At 37.5% G+C, this 19,219-nt stretch overlaps 1 protein-coding gene across 4 annotated transcripts in view; it reads left to right on the top strand.

Annotated features, from left to right (window-relative positions):
• The window catches only part of TSPAN9 (tetraspanin 9), a 185,985-nt gene that overhangs the window by 75,735 nt on the left and 91,031 nt on the right, over positions 1-19,219 (top strand). For 3 of the 4 annotated variants that reach the window (XM_067005214.1, XM_067005209.1, XM_067005211.1), the window contains one exon: positions 7,460-7,539. In XM_067005214.1, the coding sequence (XP_066861315.1) occupies positions 7,477-7,539 (63 nt within the window). In that variant the 5' untranslated portion in view covers positions 7,460-7,476. Of the gene's footprint in view, positions 1-6,555; positions 7,540-19,219 lie in introns of those variants that run through there. The other variant, XM_067005217.1, reaches the window with a different exon arrangement.

The following is a 19,219-nucleotide window of genomic DNA, read 5'->3' as shown; positions in this document are numbered from 1 at the left end:
GAATAGAGGATAAAGAATAACAATCTGATTTTGTTCAAGGGATAGCTACACATTGGACAGGGTTAGAAAAGTTCCTGTATTAACAAAGTGCTCCTGCACTGACCAAGGGTAAGAAGAGATATCACCTCTCATGATAGAAGAAAGTCTTCTGCTGTTTGATTTCTTCTGCTTTCTTTAATCTGTAGTGCAATTGGGATCATGAAAAATCTAAACTGTCATTGAAATTGGAAGTGGAAGAGAAGTGCTTGGATTTTGTGCCTTCTACAAAAAATAGATAATAAATAAGAAGAACCCTTCCCCTTTCCCTTCCCTTTCCTTTCCTTTCCTTGGAGATGGTGATGGGAGCATATTTTTTAAAGCATGATTTTGGAGATCTGATTTCTGGTGTTTCATACCGTGGGGATATCAGGGAAATAATATTGCTGCTTTCTGGCATGTGGCTGACAGTTTTCTACTACCTTGATCTTTGTTTTCTGTGTGTGCATGGTAAAAAACACTTATCTCCATAAGCTTTTTGGTGTTCTGGGAGGAGGCATCAGTTGATGTCACACATTTATTTTCATCATTGCTGGCCAAGGCTTGGTTCAGTTTATGCTAGATTCTTTGCAAGGAGTCCCTGACTTGCAGATGGACATTCTGATGATTTTATAAGTATCAGGTATTAAACTATTGCTGTTATAGTGAGAACTTCCTTTCTTCCTACAGGTAAAATACAGAATTTAAATTATAAGGGTTTTCGTGTTTGTCTCTGAGGTGTTGGACTTTTCAGAGACCAAATTTATAATCTGAAATAGAAAAGCAGAATAGGAGTGATGAATAAAAGTGTTTTGAATCTAAACGACTTCAACTTTCATGAGGGTAAATTGTTGGTAGAGACAGAATTGATCAATTAAACTTTGCATTTAAATGTCAACTTTTGTCCTTTAAAAATAAAATGATCTTGTCATCAACAGATCTGAAAAGATTATGGTATAAACACAACTCAAATAGAAAGAAAGCATAAGATGGCTGACTGAAGTTATTAGGGAGTCAGAGAGCTTTCAATAACAGGAGGCACTGAAAAGATTATACGTGCTTTGATTAATGTAGGACAAATGACATGGGATGTAATAGGGGATTACAAAATAATGAATTGTGTGATAAGGGCAAATGCCAGAATGGGACAAATAATTAAACTGGAAGGCTGACAGCAAATGAGAGGAAGATGTTTTTTTAACATAATGCCTACCTATGGAACTTGATGCTGGAAGATATTGAGGCTAAAATCGCAGCAGAATTCAAGAAGGATTAACTGTTAATGGAGATGGAACAATGTATTTGCCCCAGTAGAAGATTAGTTAAAACCCCCATAATTAGAAGGGATACAGATTCTTATGTTGAAGGGTTAAAGGGCATAATCAAAATGTTTCAAAGATCTGGTACTCTCTGCTACGTGGCAGAATAGGCTCATCTGCTTGGGCATGTGCTATTTTTTTGCCTCGCATATTTTCTGTGTTCTCCCACCTGCTAGTGGAAGTATTGGTAAGGTAGTTTTGAGACTCTTTCTTAAAATGTCCAATATAGTTGCTATATTCAGAGTCAGCTATTAATGCCTTGCTTTCTGTCTGGATGGTAGGTTCTATGTTGTATGGGTTGACTTGATCTTGGTACATACACTGCAAAGCCCCAGAAAGTTCAAACTACTAGGGCTTCTCAGAAACAAGCAGTAAATAGACTTTCCAGGTTTCAGTTCTTAAAGGTGAAAATAGCAATGGTGAATTGCATACTAACATAATCTTTAGAAGACTAAATCTTTAGTTTAGCAGAGTTCATGATGTTGTTTATAAAGTGAAGACAAAACTCTAGAAGACCCTTGTGCTAGTACACGTTTTGATTTAGAAGCTTAAATGTAGGTAGCTGTATTTCTACTTTTAATAAAGTTATGTTTTTTCTGTAACTTTGGAAACTCAGGCATTCTTTCTGCTCAGTCTGAGGGACAGCTGGTAGAAAGGTGTGACATAATCACAATTTCTTAGCTTTGGGACCCCACATTGCACTTTGACCCTCATCTCCCATGTCTCCTCTGCGTCAGCATGTCATGTTATCATCTGCAGCTGATCACGGTGGGTTAAGGTCCCTGACACGGTCTACAACTAATTCCTTTGTACAATTTTGAGACAGAATGTCATGCTGTCACGGTTTTTAATGGATATCTCACGGATTGTGCCACAGAATATTTGATGCAGTGGGAAGTCTTATAACAAGGTCTTATTTTCTTGATTGTCCATCCAGTGGGGACACCATGTTAGAAGGATAAACTGTTCTTTTAGGTATATAAACAAGATAAGTATTAGTTTAGACAACTCAAAGAGAGTTTACCTCTTTGCCTTGGGTAGGCAAGGAGAGTTACTGTGTTGCTGATAAGGCGGGTATTTTGACTTGCTGGAGTTTATAAGCTCTTTGTTGCGAAGACAGGGGCATGGGAGTCCAGAGAACTCCATGTTTTTGTCTTTCAGATGATATTTATTTCAGCTCTGATTATTTGAACATTCTTTTCACTTTAAGATTATTCCAAAATTAATTGTATATTTTTTTTAAGCCGAGCTTTCATCTCTATATGACTTTTTATGCCAGAGTCATAAGCTACTCTTTCCAAATCTTGTTACATGTCTCCCTCTCATGGTCTTCTAGGATTCGGAGCAGTGACTTGAACTGCTGACTGGGAAGATATAGTTATTCAGTTTATGCTCAGCTATCTAGCTCTTTTGTCTACCTAGTGTAATCTAGGTAGTGGTACCTAATCTTCCTGCCTGAGGAAGGAGTGTGTAACTGAGGCTTTGGTCAATAACATTCAAAAGAAAAGTGTGAATTTAAGAACTGTGTTCCTGGAACATTTGATAGCATATACGTTAGTGCATCTCTCTACAAGGTTCCATATTGTTCTGAAGTCATGCAACAGGATTACTGAAGCTCATGATTTCTAAAATAATGGTAATGGTGCAATGGTTAGTATACTAGCCTGGGACCATGTAAGGCCTAGATTCAGTATGATCCTTTGCCAGTGATTTCCTATTCATCCTCAGCAAACTACTTGATCCTCAAGTTCCCCATGTTTAAAATGGCAACAGTACCACTAGCGTACATGACGGATTGCATATCATGGTGACTGGAGTTTTTATTTCCCCTTTTCAAAAACTCCTGGTGTTTTATATTTTCAAGTCTGGAATCATGGGAGATCATAAGAGAAGCTTAAGAAATTTTTGCTCAGCCTTTGACATTTATTCCTGTTCTCACCTATTGTAGTCCCTGTCCCCTTCACTGCATCAACAAGGTGGGCTGTTTTGTAAAATAAATTGGGATCTTTTACAAGGGAAAAGGTAAGATTTATTTTCATATGTTGCTTAAATACACTTGTATCTGTATTATGTCTTTATAAATACATGGTTATAAATATGTGTCTAAACTTGGTCAGCTTTTGTTCTGTTTTGCATCATGGTTCCACAAGGCGGTTGTGTTAAAACAGCTGAAGAGGGCAGAAACAAACAGAAGTGTTCAGGAGCACTGTAGCTGTGTGTAATTGGCACTGAAGTTCTGGTGAGATAAAACTAAAGGCTTAGGAAAAGTACAAATAAAAAATGAAGTTGTTGGGATCTTTGTTTTGAGGACAATGGTGTGCTGTTCCCAAAAGGGACCTAGGCAAATTGGTATCAATAGGAGACCCAGCCTATGTTGTTAGGGCGTTGTTACTAATAACCTCCCTTTCCATTCTTTCTGCTACACCGGTTGTGACATTCGCTTTTGTACATTATTTCTGAAAGTGGCCTAAATTCTTACCATTGATACTGGACCGAGCTATTCAGATGTCAGAGGCTGATATTTGTTCTTTGTCCCAGGCATTTGTGTGGGGGACTGAGATTATATTTTTGATGTGGAGGCTTTTTTTGGCATCAAAATTCTCTGATTCAGTAATTGAAGAATAATGAAGTGCAGAGCGAGCTTTTGAATGTTCTTCATGCCCTAATTACTCATCAGAGATGAGAGCTGCAGTGAAGCCAAATGTGCTTTTTCCTGTGCTGAGGTCCCAGTGTCAAGTGGGACAACTGTAGTGTTGAATGGCCGTGCAGCAACACCTGCCAATAAAGTCTCGATCAGAGAAAGTTATGTGTAATGGCTAATCAAAACACAGTTGGAGGAACTGAGTACAGATTTTTCATTGGTTATTTTTTCAGCAAATAAGTAGTTCTGGGTGATTTATTAACTGAGCTACATAAGCACTGAGTTAGTGTTTCTAGCAGGAGGAAGTGGCATCTAATCTGTAAAGCTGCTCTGGGACCTTAGATTCAAGTGTCAGAAGGTTACTGAAGCTTGTAGAGTCTCCCTAGCAGCATAACCATAGGAGAATCATATGTTTTCTTTGTACAGCACTGGAGGGGAAGCTACTCTGGTTCATTTTGCCCTAGTGCTAGTTACTCAAAATTGGATTTCGAAAGTGGGTATTGGCTACACTCCTTTGTTTGGTTGTGCATTCTAAGGTATAAATGGTGATGTAGACCGGTCATGGATAGCTCTGAATGAAAGGTGCTTTACAAGTAATTTTAGAAAAAGCAAATCTTTTGTAGTATTTGAAGGCAAAAATAGAAAACTGGAAAACTTAAAGATTGTCTACTAATAAAAGCTTGAAAAAAGCATGTGTTACTTTTTTTTAAGCATTAGTTTTCACAAATGCACAATCTTTTTTTCTGACGATCTAATTCCTTTCTTTCTATTTTATGTAAGTGTAAAATTTATAACAAACCAATGAGTAAACAGAAAAAAATGTTATAGACTACTTGTGCGTTCTCATATTCTTTTTGTCTGAGAGCTCAGTTTTGTAAATTCTGAAAGTACCTAGCTGCAGTACAGGATTGAAATGGCACAACTTCACAACCAGTAAACAAATTTTCAAACTGAAGAGCCTTTTGAGACTTCTAAAACCATACTCGGGCATTTGCCTTGTGCTTTGACTGCTACTTATGCTGCAAGTTCCAGTGTCTCAGGCAGAGATACCTGGTCATGGCCTGCAAGTTTCTCCCATGTATTTTTCTGAGACTGCTGGTCCTTACAAACTTCAAAGTGAGCAGTTGTTATGCACATCATAGACATGTAAAGAAATGCTCCACTTTGGTCACTGTAATTTATCTTTTTTTTTTTTTTGCTTGGGTGTTTTGTGTGTAACCTTTTCTGCTGCACTGTGTGATGTGGACTACTTAGTCATTATCTTGTAGTCACATTTATGATGGAGAAGTTTTATGCAGGTAGTTCTGAAATTGCTTTTAAAAATCAAAGTGAATAAATATGCTTGACACAGGCTTGGGCCTGCCTGTCAAAATCTTGTTCTAACAAGAAGCAGAAGAGGAGAGAGAAGGTTATTACATTTACAAATACTATGTATTTCATGGCATGAAGTACTTCATGGTAGAAAGATCTCTTCACAGAAAAGGCTTATCAAGAAAGGTGCTGCATTGTTTTAGAATGTTGATTCTAATGTTGCAATATAAAAATAATAGAATTTTAAGGTGCTGTTGGGCATAAAAGACTGAAGAAATGTGAGAGGGTCAGTTAAAATTGGGAATAACTTTTGTTTTTACTGGTAGCTGTATTTCTTTTGTAGTGGCCTCCTGACATGGTTTCTTTCTTTAAAAAAAAAAAAAAAAAAAAGGATAACCAGCAATTTAAATGTTTTCCCGCTTTGCACCATCAATGTGCTGTTTTTATGGTTGTGACAAAATGACAAATTTGGAAGCACCAGGTGTGACCTGAAGTTTTTCTCTCCCTCCACACCAAGCACTCACGCACATAGGCACCAACACATCTGCACACTCCTGCCCACTTTGTTTCAGCATTCTGCCAGACATATTGTATTACTATCCAGAAAAGTAATGTGGCATTTGGGTCAGAGTTTCTAGTTCACAGTCTATGTGCAATGTAGGATGATTTATTAGCATACACAAGAATAATCTCTGACTTACTAGTTAAACAGACTGTAAATAGCTGCAGGTTCAGATATCCTTGCATTTCAAGTCTTAAGAATTGATTGATCATCCTGTAAGAGACAGCAGCTCTGCTTTTCTTATTATGGTTAATTATATCATAGGTGATGGCGTTGTGCTATGTGCATGTATAGATATGTGCCTATTCAGTTTATGTCAGCTGCTAGTCTGTACCAGTTCCTTGTCCCATGACATTTAAGCCAGAAAAAAAATGTAAGTACGTGCAGTCACTGTTAATTTTGTGAGCAGGGAGAGGCTAGCTCTCGTCTATCTAATCCATACTTTTAGCAGAATTTTATTGCATAAAAGGAGTATCATTACCTCACAGTTCAAGCTCATAAACAGCTAAACAGTACTTGACATTTAAAGAGATTTTCTGTTGTGCACTTGTATAGTCAAGAGTAATTCTAATCCTATTAAAGATACTATGTCATGGAGGTGTGCCCTAGGGGAGAAGGCTTCTTCTAACTGGTCAGATGGGAAGCAGAGAGGAGGGGCAAGCAAGAGGGTGGATTTATTACTTGATAGTTAGGTCAGGGATTTCTGTGGGAAATGCCCAGTGGTTGCAGCTGCTGATGATTTCACATCAACAGCAGTGAAACACAGAGCGTGCTGTTACAGCTGGTTACTGAATGAGATACTGCAAACGGGTGGCAAAAAAAAAAAAAAAAAAAAAGACAGCGTGTGTGAAACGGTCACAGAGACACAGAGAAGGAAGCTGAGAGCAAGAAAAGTGATCAGGCTACAGGAAAGTCGCCCAGGTGTACTGCAGAAGCTTTTTGGAAATGGATGCAAGGACCATCTGCTGCCTATAGATTAGAGGGCTGTAGACTAAGGGCAGAGAGAAGGAGCTTATGGCTTTTCTGAATAAAAATTGAAGTTCTGCATAACTGATTCATCAAGATAAATCATGAGTATGCTCCTGAATGGGATGTTAATATATAAATCTATGGTACAGATAGAGTACAGTCTGCATTGCTATAAAAAATAGATAAAAACAACAACAATGCAGTGAATAAATTCTGCAGTGATTATCTGATTTACGTATGAAGAAAAAAAGAAGCAAAATACAGACAGCCCTTATTGTACTGTGCGTTTGCAAGGCACTGCGTTTAATGGTGAGAGATGCTATACATTAAATCTGACAACTGTGGAAAGAGAGATCATGGAGAAGTCAAGTAGCGAGGATTCTTCAATTCACCGGAGTCCATCTTTGGATAGCAAAGACTCAGATTTTGCTAAACCTTCCGCCTCAGGGAGGCAATTTGGTCGAGGTTTTACTGCTGGAGCTTTCTATGGTACAGCTGGATCACGCACACAGAACCACACCGGGGTTGGAACCGGGACCGGTGTTGGAACTGGGACTGGCATTAAAAGTGACAAATACAGTGCACCCAAAGGCAGCAAATATGTGGTCTTTTATCTGGATCTGTCCTTTGTTTTCCTTTTAGAATTTAAGAAGTGCAACATGGCAAGAGGCTGCCTGTGTTGTTTGAAATATATGATGTTCCTTTTCAATTTGATATTTTGGGTGAGTACTGCCTTTTCAGTTGCCTTCATTTATTAGCGTATCCTGTACTGCTGCATTACGTGAATAGTGCATCTTTGAAGTACTACAGTAAGTCACCCCCCCCATGTTTCCCTCCCCTCCCCCTCCACCTGCATAGAATATTTTCCATGTTAAACCTGTGCCTAATGGGAAAATGCACATGCTTTCTATATCTTTATTATCACCTGATTACTGTGGTTTAACTACTAATTCTTGAAACTCAGTATTCTAATATGTGTTTTGAACTGTATTATTTAAGAAAGGGCAAAATTGTTGTCCTTTAGGAAGAGCAGAATTATTGTAGCATTAAAATCCTGTGGTTGGAAGGATTTTTGCATTCTTTTGTAATACCTCGTATTTTATTAAGCTGTAGGTTAGTTTAATTTAGAAGTACATTCTCATTGTTGCCATAAATCTCATGTATTTTATGTAAACTTCATTTGACAAATGGCTTTTTCATTTGAACGAAGTTCTGTTCCATTTGTCCAATTAAAAACAGTAAATTACATATGTTCTAACCTATTATGGTATCAGCATAAATGCGAAATTACTGGAATAATAAATTAGTCTGGATTCAGTTTCAGCTACAGTTGTCCATGTTGGTGTGTGAAGTTGGAGACTTGCATTTGCTTCTCAGGGGTCTAAATTCTTCCATCGGCCAAGACACATGAAGAGTTGTAACAATGCCTCAGCAAGCAAATTAAAAGCATAGTGCCTACTTTGAGCAAAACGGTGTCACATACAAGGGAGGGAGGAAAAGTTCAAGTCAGCTGGCAGCTAGGCATTCTTAAGTGAACAGTACTTTTGAGGAAATCACAGGCTGATTGAAATATTGTGTATGCATGAACAGAGCTCAATATGAAATAGTTTGCTTCATTTAAAATCAAAGCACACTGCTTTCTTGATAGTTGCAACTTTTGGACAAATGAACAAAATCATTAATGGTTGTGATCCAGAAATATACAATATGCCTCATACATAAATGAATATACCTCTTTCTGGATTTATTTTGGAAGAATGACCACTTATAGTCCAGTTCAGATAGCTATCTCTGATGTAGGGCTCATCAGTGTACAAATGGATGTCTTACTAGGAGTTTCTCTGTTTGTGTTGACCCTGTTACTGAAATAACATTAAGAGTAAGTATTAATGGGAGATTTGGTATAGTGTTGAACCACACAAACAACAGTGATCTTTTAGCAGTAATAGATTGAAATGTTTCAGTCACTGAAGTTGTGGGAATCTTACTTAAACAGAAAGATAGGAGTGGTAGATGAAGAACATTTGATCAAAATTCACTTGTGATTGTTTTTATTTTTTATTTTATGTATATGAACTCTACCAGAATGTTGCCTTAACTATTACTGGAATAAATCATTTCTATTTGACTCAAAGATTTTATTACTTTGACACCTTAGAAGTATGCATATATATATGTATTTATTTTCATGTGCTATATGTTGCCATTATTTTTTGTATAGCTCTTCTGATACCATTGTCCATGTCCTCTTAACCCTCACCTACTTAAATACGGAATCTTTTTATTTTTATTTTTATTTTATCTCCTTTCCAAGCAGCAACATTGGCTGGGTATAAGACCCTCAGTGCCCATTTTTCCATTTCTTGACCTTGCAAACAATATTTTAGACCTCTTCTGTGTGCTCATCTATGACTATTCAGCTCCCGCTGGACTTTGTACAAATACATTGCTTCTTGACTAAGTCTAACCTACTATCTGAAACAGCTCTCTAGTACCCTGTACTTCCTTAACTCTTACCTCTGAATCCCCTTTGCCCCCTCCCCTATATGTCTTTTCTAATTAGGCTTATGCTGCTTTTCTTTCACTTATTAGACTTTGTCACATCTCTGTCTGATCTAATTTTTTTTTTTTTATGAGCCAGGCTAAACAGAATGAATATGGTACTGTAATGACAGTTATGGAAAAATGCTAAAATGCAAGATGTCAAGTAGTTTACAACAGAAATGTGATCCATTGTCCTGGTTCAGAAGTCCCCCATTCTTGACTTTATCTGTCTTAAGACTGGCTGGCAAAATTGATTTTGACAGTTCTGTGTATTCTTCCAGAGGACTGCAGTCTTGCTAGATTCTTATTCTCTATAACCAGGCTATGTTATTGTCCTGTGTCTTAAGCCATTTGAATAAATAAAATTATCTTCTCTTTTTATTCACGGCAATGTGAGCTAGAATGAATCATGCTATTGGCAGATGTTCTTGTAGTTTGACATCTCTGGCTTTGCACCTGGAACCTATGTTTGTCCTACTGTGGCTGTCTGACAGGTTTTGGTTGTTTGGCTCTACACGTGCTCCTTGCTGACACTGAAATAGTCAGTGCCTCCTGCTAGCCCAGCCCTGTCCTTCCCTCACAGCTCTGCCACTGCCCCCAACTCCCTGTACTGAAGCACTCCATGTTATTTCAGTCCTGTCTGTCCTCTCAACCTTTTTTTCCCCATTCACAGGTTTGCTTGTTCTCGTCTGTCCTGGTTTTCAGCATACTGGGCTATTAAGTACAAAATGTGTCTCCAAGCATCTCTGTCAGGGCCGTGTTTGAGACTGTAGCACCCCACTGCAGTTTGAACCTTGCTTCCTTCTGAATTTCTGTTAAGAAATCCAAGTCCAAAACCATGAAGTTGTGTCTGCTCTTGAGCAGTGGCTCTCATCTTTTCTAATGCAAGGTGATTTCTTTTATATATAAAAAAGAAAGAAGAGTCCTGTTTGAGCATGAAACCTCTCTGAACTTCGTATTTAAAACCAAGTGAGACTCCTGTCCTTAGAGGTGAAGAGACCATTGCAACACATTTATCTTCTGACAAAGGCAAGAATTGTATTTTTCATACAGGAACTGGTTTAGGCAACTGGAAACATAGGTGGAAAAACTGTGTTTCAAGGAATTTTTATAGACACAGTCTAGCAGCTGTGTGGTGAATGATGCAGTTAATGGGCCTTCCAGTCTGCTTGTCACAAAGCTACATTGTTCTGAATCGGTAGTAGCAGAAGGCTTGGCTGTGGGAAGTGATGTTTTTCTCCAGTAAAAAGGTGGTTCTTCAATACTTCCACTGACAAATGAGGAAGAGTGGTAACTTTTAGGGTCCCAGAATGCTGGACACTGTTAGCTTGAACAATTCTCAGTGTTGGCCCAAAGAAGGATGCTCTTCTGTTGAAGAAGAGGAATCTTTGTTCATTACTTGCTTCTTGACACAGAGAAAAAGACATAATCTGTCCCTTGTGCAGCACTGAGCTGTGCTACACCTTCAGTCTGGCAACCAGCTCATACATATTTGAAGACCAATTATGTATGTGTGTATACATACGTATATAGTGTACACATTGTTATATATATAATATTTTGTATATGTTATTTTTTATATGTACCTATATATATATACATATGCTTGAAGGTGATGGAGAAGTGCAGTGGTTAGTGGATTGTCTTTATCTTCACGTAACAAACATACTGCTACTGTGATAATCTATGACAAAGAGGTAGTACACTGTTTCTGCCAGACAGGAATTAAGTGTTGGTAAATTAGATTCATGACAATAAAATACAGGTTTTGAAAATTCCTAGCAGATGTATGAGTTAATGTGGAAGGACTGCATGCGAGTTCCACAAGGCAATTTGATCTAAGTGTGGCCCAGCAGTAAGTCGAAACAGAAGGTGTTTCTCCACCGTATCACTAAGGGCTTCAGGTGTTTCTCTGTGGCCCTCTGATTCTTAGCAGTTGTTCATGGCCATCTGGCATTGCTTTCTTTTAGAGATTAGGGAAGTCTGAGCTGAGGGTTAAGGAAGCTTATAGTATTTAAATGTGTGGCTAGGATGATGATTTACACCGAATTTATCCTAAGTGCATAATATGTTTTGCATATTATGGATGGGGCAACGAGAAATGTTGGTTGATTTTATTTGCCTTCAGAATATTTATGTACAAACACATGGAGATTGCAAAGCAGCCAATATAGCACTGCAGAAGAAATCAAATTTTGATTTTTGCCTCTGTAGATTGCAGCTTAGTTTTCAAGAAAGGTAATCACCAAATGTAAAGATTAGGGTACAAGTATTTAATGGGTACATTTCACTTCATTATTTTTTTTAATTAGAAAAACGATTTACAAGTTTTTTTTTTCACAGACTATATCAGAAAATCTTATTGCCTGTAAAATGGAAATTTTATAATCCAAAAATTTTGAAAAGAAATTTTACTCATGAAATGAGAATTTCATAATGAGAATTAAAAGGTAAGGTTTATAGTGTCAGGAATAAATTATTAAAGCTTCAGTAGAGAACTTTACAAGTAGACAGTCTTCCAAAGTATAATTTGTTCTATTAAATTGAGGTTATGACTCCACATACAGTGAAACATTCATAATACACATCTTGTTAGATTTCAGTGTTGCTTTCGTTTTAATATAAAATGCATTTTATTAGGGGTAACATCTAGCAAGATGATTAAATTTCTGATCTTCTGTATTTCAATGGGTAGGAAGGCTAAGTATAGTCAGGAAGGAAGATTCTTAATGTGGCTTCTTTTATAAGTTTTTTATATTTAAACTACTATAAATTCTCATAGGAATAGTACCTATTAATTAATAGTATAATTATGAGCAGAAGTTAACATTTATCTAAGTTAAATGCAGTCAAATTTCCAAATCCAGATATTTATTATTCAGTTTTGAAATAATTTTTTTTAGTAGTTTGTGAACATTTTGCTAAAACGTGGCTAGAAGAGAAAAATATGCTTTGGAAAGTTGCTGGTCCAGATGTATCAGTGAATAGTCAAATATAGCAAATTTTTCATTGATGATGTTATGAAAATTATACTGCATTGATTATTTGCCTTATTTAATCTTACAGCAGGAGTGATTCATGTTTTTTCTTATAGATGAAAAACAATGTTGTATGATAATCAGTGAGCATAAAGTAGCACAGCAGCCATGAAAGTCACTTTTTATTAAGTCTCAGACCAAACTAAAACAAAGGGAGTGTGTCCCTTCTCTGTTTGGGTGAGACTGGTGTCAGAAGTATTGATACTGTAGAGCAGCTAAAAATTTTAGAATGGTTTATATAGGGTAATCCATTCTTAAATGTGTATCTGTCCCTATCTGGAATAACTACTATAGCACACTAGTCTGAACTACAAAGCTTTAATGCTCATCTGAGCCTGCTGGTCAAACAGATAAATCTTGTGAGCAGACTTTGTCCCTATGCATAACCGAAAGTTAATCTCTGAGGTTTAAGAGAGGCACGGCAGAGGGTTTGTTCCTGAAATGAGAACAAAATTGCACATTACAGACTGCTTAGAACGCAAAGCATTTTCAAATTCTCTCATTTGTTGTCCTGCCCTGAATGCATTATCTGATAGCACCCATTTTTTGACACAGGGAATAATGACAAGGAGAGACAGTGAGTGACCCCGAGATGCTTTTTTTCTTGACATAATAACGATATTTACTTCTGGCATATTTTTACTGTGATGACATAGGACAGCAGTGAGGTGACAATTGTAGTACAATTCTGTGAGAGTAAGGCTACTAAAAAGAAAAATGATAATCTTAAAAGTTATTCAGGGCAATACAGTGAAATCTGGAAAAGCAATGGTCTTAATTTTCTAAAGGCTAATATGTTCAGTCACATTAGCAGGAAGAACTCAGTTTTTAATAGGGATTTGAGAAGCTGTGAAAAGAGTCCAGCATTTAGTTTGTTTCCCCTCCAGATGGTATACCACTCTTTAGTTTGCCTATGTAAACATGCACATCAGTGTTGGAGTACAATTAGACAAATATTTTTGCATGTCAGCATTTTGGCTGAGAGAAAAAAATGCAATATGTAGTTCAAAAGCTGTGGTGTCCTAATGAATATGGTGTAAATAAACTCCATTAAAAAACCGTAATGTGACATTATAGCTTAATAATCAAACTTGATTTGAGGCCTGAGACTATTTTTATTTTAAAATAGCAAGGATTGCTTCAGAACTGAGTTAGACTGGTTAATCCAGGTGGTGGGGGCCCCATAACTGTTTTTAGGGGAGCGAGTCTAAGCAGTTGAAACTTGACAAGGGAGACATCCGATATGGCGCTTTTCATGGTGTTCCTCTCACTTACTGCTCTTTACTAACACCATATTTAATCAGTTGGTGCTTTTTTTTTTTTTTAAATAATTAATTTTGTTTTCCTTCAGTGCAGAGGAGTTTACTCCAGATGTAGGTAGGTGTGAGGGCCATTTGTATCTGTTATTTTGGATAAATGATGAGTTGATTCATAACTCAAAAAGCAGATCTGTTTTATACATCAGTTATAATGTAGTCTGCTGTATATAGTTTCCTCATTTGTATATGCAGAGGTATATAGTCATTGAAAGTGAGAAGCAGAATAAGAATTTCAAAATAGAAAGCATGTGACAACCCCCAGCCTTCCTGGGGGTTAAACCTCTTGAAGAATATTCAAGTTCTATTCCTCATATCCTCCGGCTGTGTGACCTTAAGCAAATCTCTTCAGCCTCTGTGTCTCAAGTCCCCAGTTTTTAAAAATAATCAAAATATCAACTTTTATAAGGCTATGGTTGTAATCATGGTGTAGAATTATTAACTTTGAATAATCTTAATAACTGCAATGTATCTTACTTACCTCTGGACTCACAAGCTCCTGTAGAACATATCAGTAAGCTGCTTGATTTGGCCTTTGTCAGCATGCTCCCTTTATGTCTCTTTGTGCTGCCTTCCTGGTTAGTATGTCTGCAAGAGGCTGATCCAAAGGGGTATAATCTTCCTCACGCAAGTAGAATAGGATAAGCTTGTAACTCCATTGTCTGGCTGTCTGAGAGGGCATCTGATTTGCTTATTTAAATGTTGCTGATGAAGAACATAACCTGAGTAGAAAAGATGAGGGAATGTAGTTCAGTTTTTGGAAAGTGATGTTCAGTTAATTGGGGTTTTGCTGTACATAAAGTTAAGACATTCCAAGGGGGCAGCCAAGTTGTTGCAGATAATTTGGTATAGCATAGTTAGTAGCTCCTCTGTGTTCATACCACATCACTTACAAGGTTACCCAGTCTTTCAGCAACTCACTGGCACTTGGAATTAAAGGAGGAATTCTGATGAATATTTCGGACTCTGCTTTAAATACCTTGAAGGTATAAATAAATTACACCTTCCAAGAAAAGTAAAGGGACCTAATGTGGCTGGAGGTGTGTTATTAAACAGTGAATATTTGCTGAGCTTTTTGTGGCGATAACATAAAATTTAATCATTTTAATATCAATTTAGAGAAAAGGCTGCAGACATTGAACCCAAAGCAATTTCAGAACTTTCTGAAACAAATTAGATCTAATTCTATTCAGATCTGTTCAGCTCAGTCCCTTGCTGCTTAGGAGCAACTTAAACTGATGCATGTATTCAGCAGCCATAGCTAAACTTCCAAGTGTTTGGAAATTTGGGGTGATTGTTCTTTCCTCCATCTTTTCCTGAACCGGGCAAAAGTTCACATTGCTGTCCAAGCCTCTTTCATTGAGCTACACCATCCAGCTTAGCAGGGATATTGAATATTCTTGGAGCTTGCTGCTGGTTTGAAGTTCAAAAGTCATCTGTCATTTATCTCCATTAGTGTCTGTCAAAACTTGGCACCATGGCAAACAGGTTTATCACTGCTGAGGTAGTGCAGGTGGTGCTAGGTTTGCCACAGCATTACTATTCGTCTAGCTCATGTTTGTGGTTGTCCTTTAACAAGTCACAGTCAAGTCCCTAGAGCATTAGTAACCAGTCTGAACCCACCTGTAAATGTTTAGTGTCACAGTTGCCACATGGGCTTTCATCTGGTTTCTCACCCAGTGCCTCTATACTCTCTAGCTGTTGGTTGTCCTTGCATCCCTTGGAAGAGAATGGAAGCTGAAGCACAGCGTGTCTAGCTAGCAATATCTTTGATTGTTTCCTTGAGTTTTCTATGTTTGTTGTTAAATGCAGTATATGAGAATTAATTTTTCAGAGTCAAAAGTATTAATAATTTAAAAGAAAATTGTTGCTTCCATTTTAGTGGGAAGGAATTGTGCACCCATGGATTCTTGTTGAGTCTGCTTGGTCCTCATTGCAAGCTGAATTTGCTACTCCTGTCTTTTTGCCTGTCTTCTGACTCTCCTAAATGTAAACCCTTGTGCACCAGAGAGACACTCTAATCAGTGCACCAGAGAGGCATACATTTGAAAATACATTGAACTACTGTCTATATGTCTTTCTTCCAATATAATACTGGTCATGAAATGTCAGAGACTGAATTTGTATCTTTTTGATTTCTTTTGTATACTTCTTCATATTTCTTTCTCAAGTGCATTCAGGTACAATTTAAAGGGCCGTAGGTACAAACTGTAGAAAGTCATTGCATGACTGTTGATTCTTAAAAGCAGCATCTTGAAACATCCCTGTGTGACTGGGAAGTATATAACATGCATTGAGAGTCATTGCAAGGATTTAAAATCAATAGAAATGGGTGTGCTAATCTCTTGCTGCTTACAGAACTATTAATTTCAAAATTATAAGGAGCTGTGATTTACAGTTTTTTAAACTAAAATACGCATTTTTTCTTTTTTTTAATTTTTGTATGGTTAAGAGGACTGAAGCAAGAATACAATGAGCTTTCAAAGAAAATAAGGTTATGAACAGACAACTGTAAGCTGTAGGGTTTCATCAGCTTAACGAATTACTAGTAGTTAGCAGAGATGTATTAGTTGCTTGTGCGCATGTTTCTGCTATGCTGCACATGCAATGAAAAGCATGTTAAGTTAAACCAAACAGCTTACTCTGCAAATACTGTGTGTAATAGTTAACAATGGAAGCAGTTAACTCAGAGTAATTCTGTCATATGTAATAATCTCTGTATGCCGTAATGTGCAATCACTGTAATGGTGTACATTCTGAAATGGTGCAAAAATGAGAGAGGGGTAAAAATTGGCACTGTACAATAAGATTCACTTAATTTGGTAGCTCAGAGAACTAAAATCCACATAAGATTTGCAAATCTAACATGAACAGTTTTGCAGCTGATCACTTCTGATTCATTAGATTTTTGCACCTGAGCCTGTAGCAGGTCCTCTGATTTTTCCTTTTAGATGGTTTGACTTATATCGGTATCTAGTAACTGAAAGTTGTTCTGCTGGTAACTTGAGGTAACTTTCAGTTACCAGGAAGGCTACTTCTGAATCAGAGGTTTGTTCTTTTAGGGTTCTCGATTGATTTATTAAGCACATCTTTAAGTAATGTTGCTGGATGTTATATTTTGTTAGTAGCTGTGTCATTGCTGGGTAGCTTGCATTCTTCACAAGCCTCATTTCTTCTGTGTTGTCTTGGAGAACTTCCAACCAATTATGTTCTTAAGCAGGTAAAAGAGCTGCCTGTCAATGGATTGTAGTTCAGAAATGTAAACATCTCATTTCACGTCATTTCAAAGCAGTTTTAAACTAAATTGCTGGTTAAGAATCTTGCTGTCCTATATACTCGTTCACCATCCATTCCAGTTATTCTAGCTATCGCCATGTTCCCAAAGAGTGCCTTTTCTGCGGTGTCCTTTGGCTGCAAAAAAAGCCAGTTCAACCTTGGGGGGGGGGGAGGGAAGAAAAGACAACTTTCTGATCTTAATTGCTCTTTCCTCAGAGTTCTGATTGCCCTGTCATCTCCACTTCTGCTGTTTTAAGGAATTGACATTACATCTGTTGCCGTAAAACTTAGTCCCTTAAGACCATTCGATGTATTTATCCTCTTGACACCTTGTAAGTACCGGCAGTGCTTTTATCCTCATAATACAGGTGGAAAGCAACCAAAACAAAGAGAATACCTACAGTGGAGCACAGTCTAGAGAGCTGAAAGCTATTGGAGACCAGAACTAGCAAGTCCACATGTAGTACAGATATGCTCGTATGGAGTTCTGTTTGGCTGTGTGTGCATGGCATTGTACGTGAGCTTAGAAATCCTGCCTGTTACATACCATGAGCTTGGGTGTCTTTTGCTGTGGTCTTCCCTGCACTTTCATTTCCAGATTAGTTTGGGCAGAGAGCTTACGTCTGTCTATATCCATGGTGTAGATGTGCCCTACTAAATGTTTTGTACAAAGTTAAACTGAATCTGGACCTCTCAAGTCTTTCATAAGTGTCTTAAGCAACAGGCCATCTGTTATGCCCAGTGCCTTGTGGGAGACTTGGCGCAGGCAAGACACCTCTGAACTCTGCATGCTTGTACAGCATGGTCCACAGGCATAAAACTCCTTTCATGTTCAGTACCTTAAAACGATCCAGGCTGTGCTCTCCAGAAGTCTGGCATGTCACTGGCTTCCAGAATTACCTAGAAGAGTGGAAGTTTTCTCATGTCATGTAACAAAAATCCTAAAACTCCCCACTACCTGTAACGTGTCCCTAAGAAAACTAAAGCTGTCGTCTTGAGACTGTCAACCAATGGACTTGAGTCAAGGTGAAGAGATATCTCTCTTTGTGGTGTCCATTAAAATAAGTTATTTTGTGACTCCAAACTAGCTAATACAATAATTTCATGAATGGTAAATAAATAAACCAAAATAAACACTTAAAAAAGGTAGAAGAATTAAGATGAAAAAGCTTCCTGTTGCATATCTGGCAATAACGGTTCTTTCTGCTTTTCCGAGCCTTTGAAGCCGTCTGTATGTGTGTCTTCAATTGTCAAACTTTTGCTTTAATGGCCTTTTCAGTGGGTAAAATGTAGAAAGAACTCTCTGGTAGGATCTTTTTATTCCACAGCCAGGATGTTGGGTTTATGTCTTTCAGTGCTACATTGGTTTTGTGTCTTATGGGGTGTACTTTGTTGTGTTTGTTTGGTTTTTAGGTGTTATCTACTTTGCTCATAGACCTGTGGAGGTGGCTGTGATATATGACCTTGGTGTGATAGAGCTATCTGTTACTCTGGCAGGTTGGAAGCTATTTTCTTGGGAATTTTCACTGTCTGCCTTTTGGTAGATATGGAAACTGTCACTATTATTGGATTTTGTCCTGTTTTTTTTTTTTTTCTTAGCCTGTTCTCCCTTTTATATCTCAGTTGGAATAAAGCATTATTGTGTTTCATGATTTATTAAATCGTAGTGCTAAGGCTTCTATCGTTCTTCTGTGAGCATCTAAACTGATGATCCAAATAAACCGTAGTAGTAGGGTTACACACTGAGACTACTGTGTTTGATTTATATTGGTTTGATTTGTCTTCTTGTAATGAGGCTTGAATAAAAAAATGGATATATTAGATGAAATCAGAAGTTCACATATCCTGAGTGTAGATGAAGAAGATTGCAACTCTAAGCAGTTACAAAATGGTGTAAATAATATTTTCCTGACTTACTTTCCCAGCTTCCAGTGGGTGCTAGGGATTTCTTAAACTAGAGGTGACAGGTCTATCCTTCCTGCTTAAAAGGCACTAAAGGAATTGAACAAAATCATGTAATGCCTTTTAAGTCATTTATCCTTTTGGCCTTCTGAAATTCTGTGGCAGTAAGTTCAGTAGCCTAATTATGCATTGTGTGAAAGAGAACCTGCTTTTAACCCTACTGCTTGATGATAATTTCAAGAGATGCTGACAGTCGTTCTGAAAAACAGTGAACTGTCCTTTCTGCTTGTCATTATTGTTTTTATTTATTTTATTTCATTAGTGGA

This window comes from Anser cygnoides, chromosome 1, assembly GCF_040182565.1.
Source record: "Anser cygnoides isolate HZ-2024a breed goose chromosome 1, Taihu_goose_T2T_genome, whole genome shotgun sequence".
Taxonomy (NCBI): Eukaryota; Metazoa; Chordata; class Aves; order Anseriformes; family Anatidae; genus Anser; species Anser cygnoides.
The sequence above is the reverse complement of the archived record's forward strand: the minus strand, read 5'-3'. Positions and strand labels throughout refer to the sequence as shown.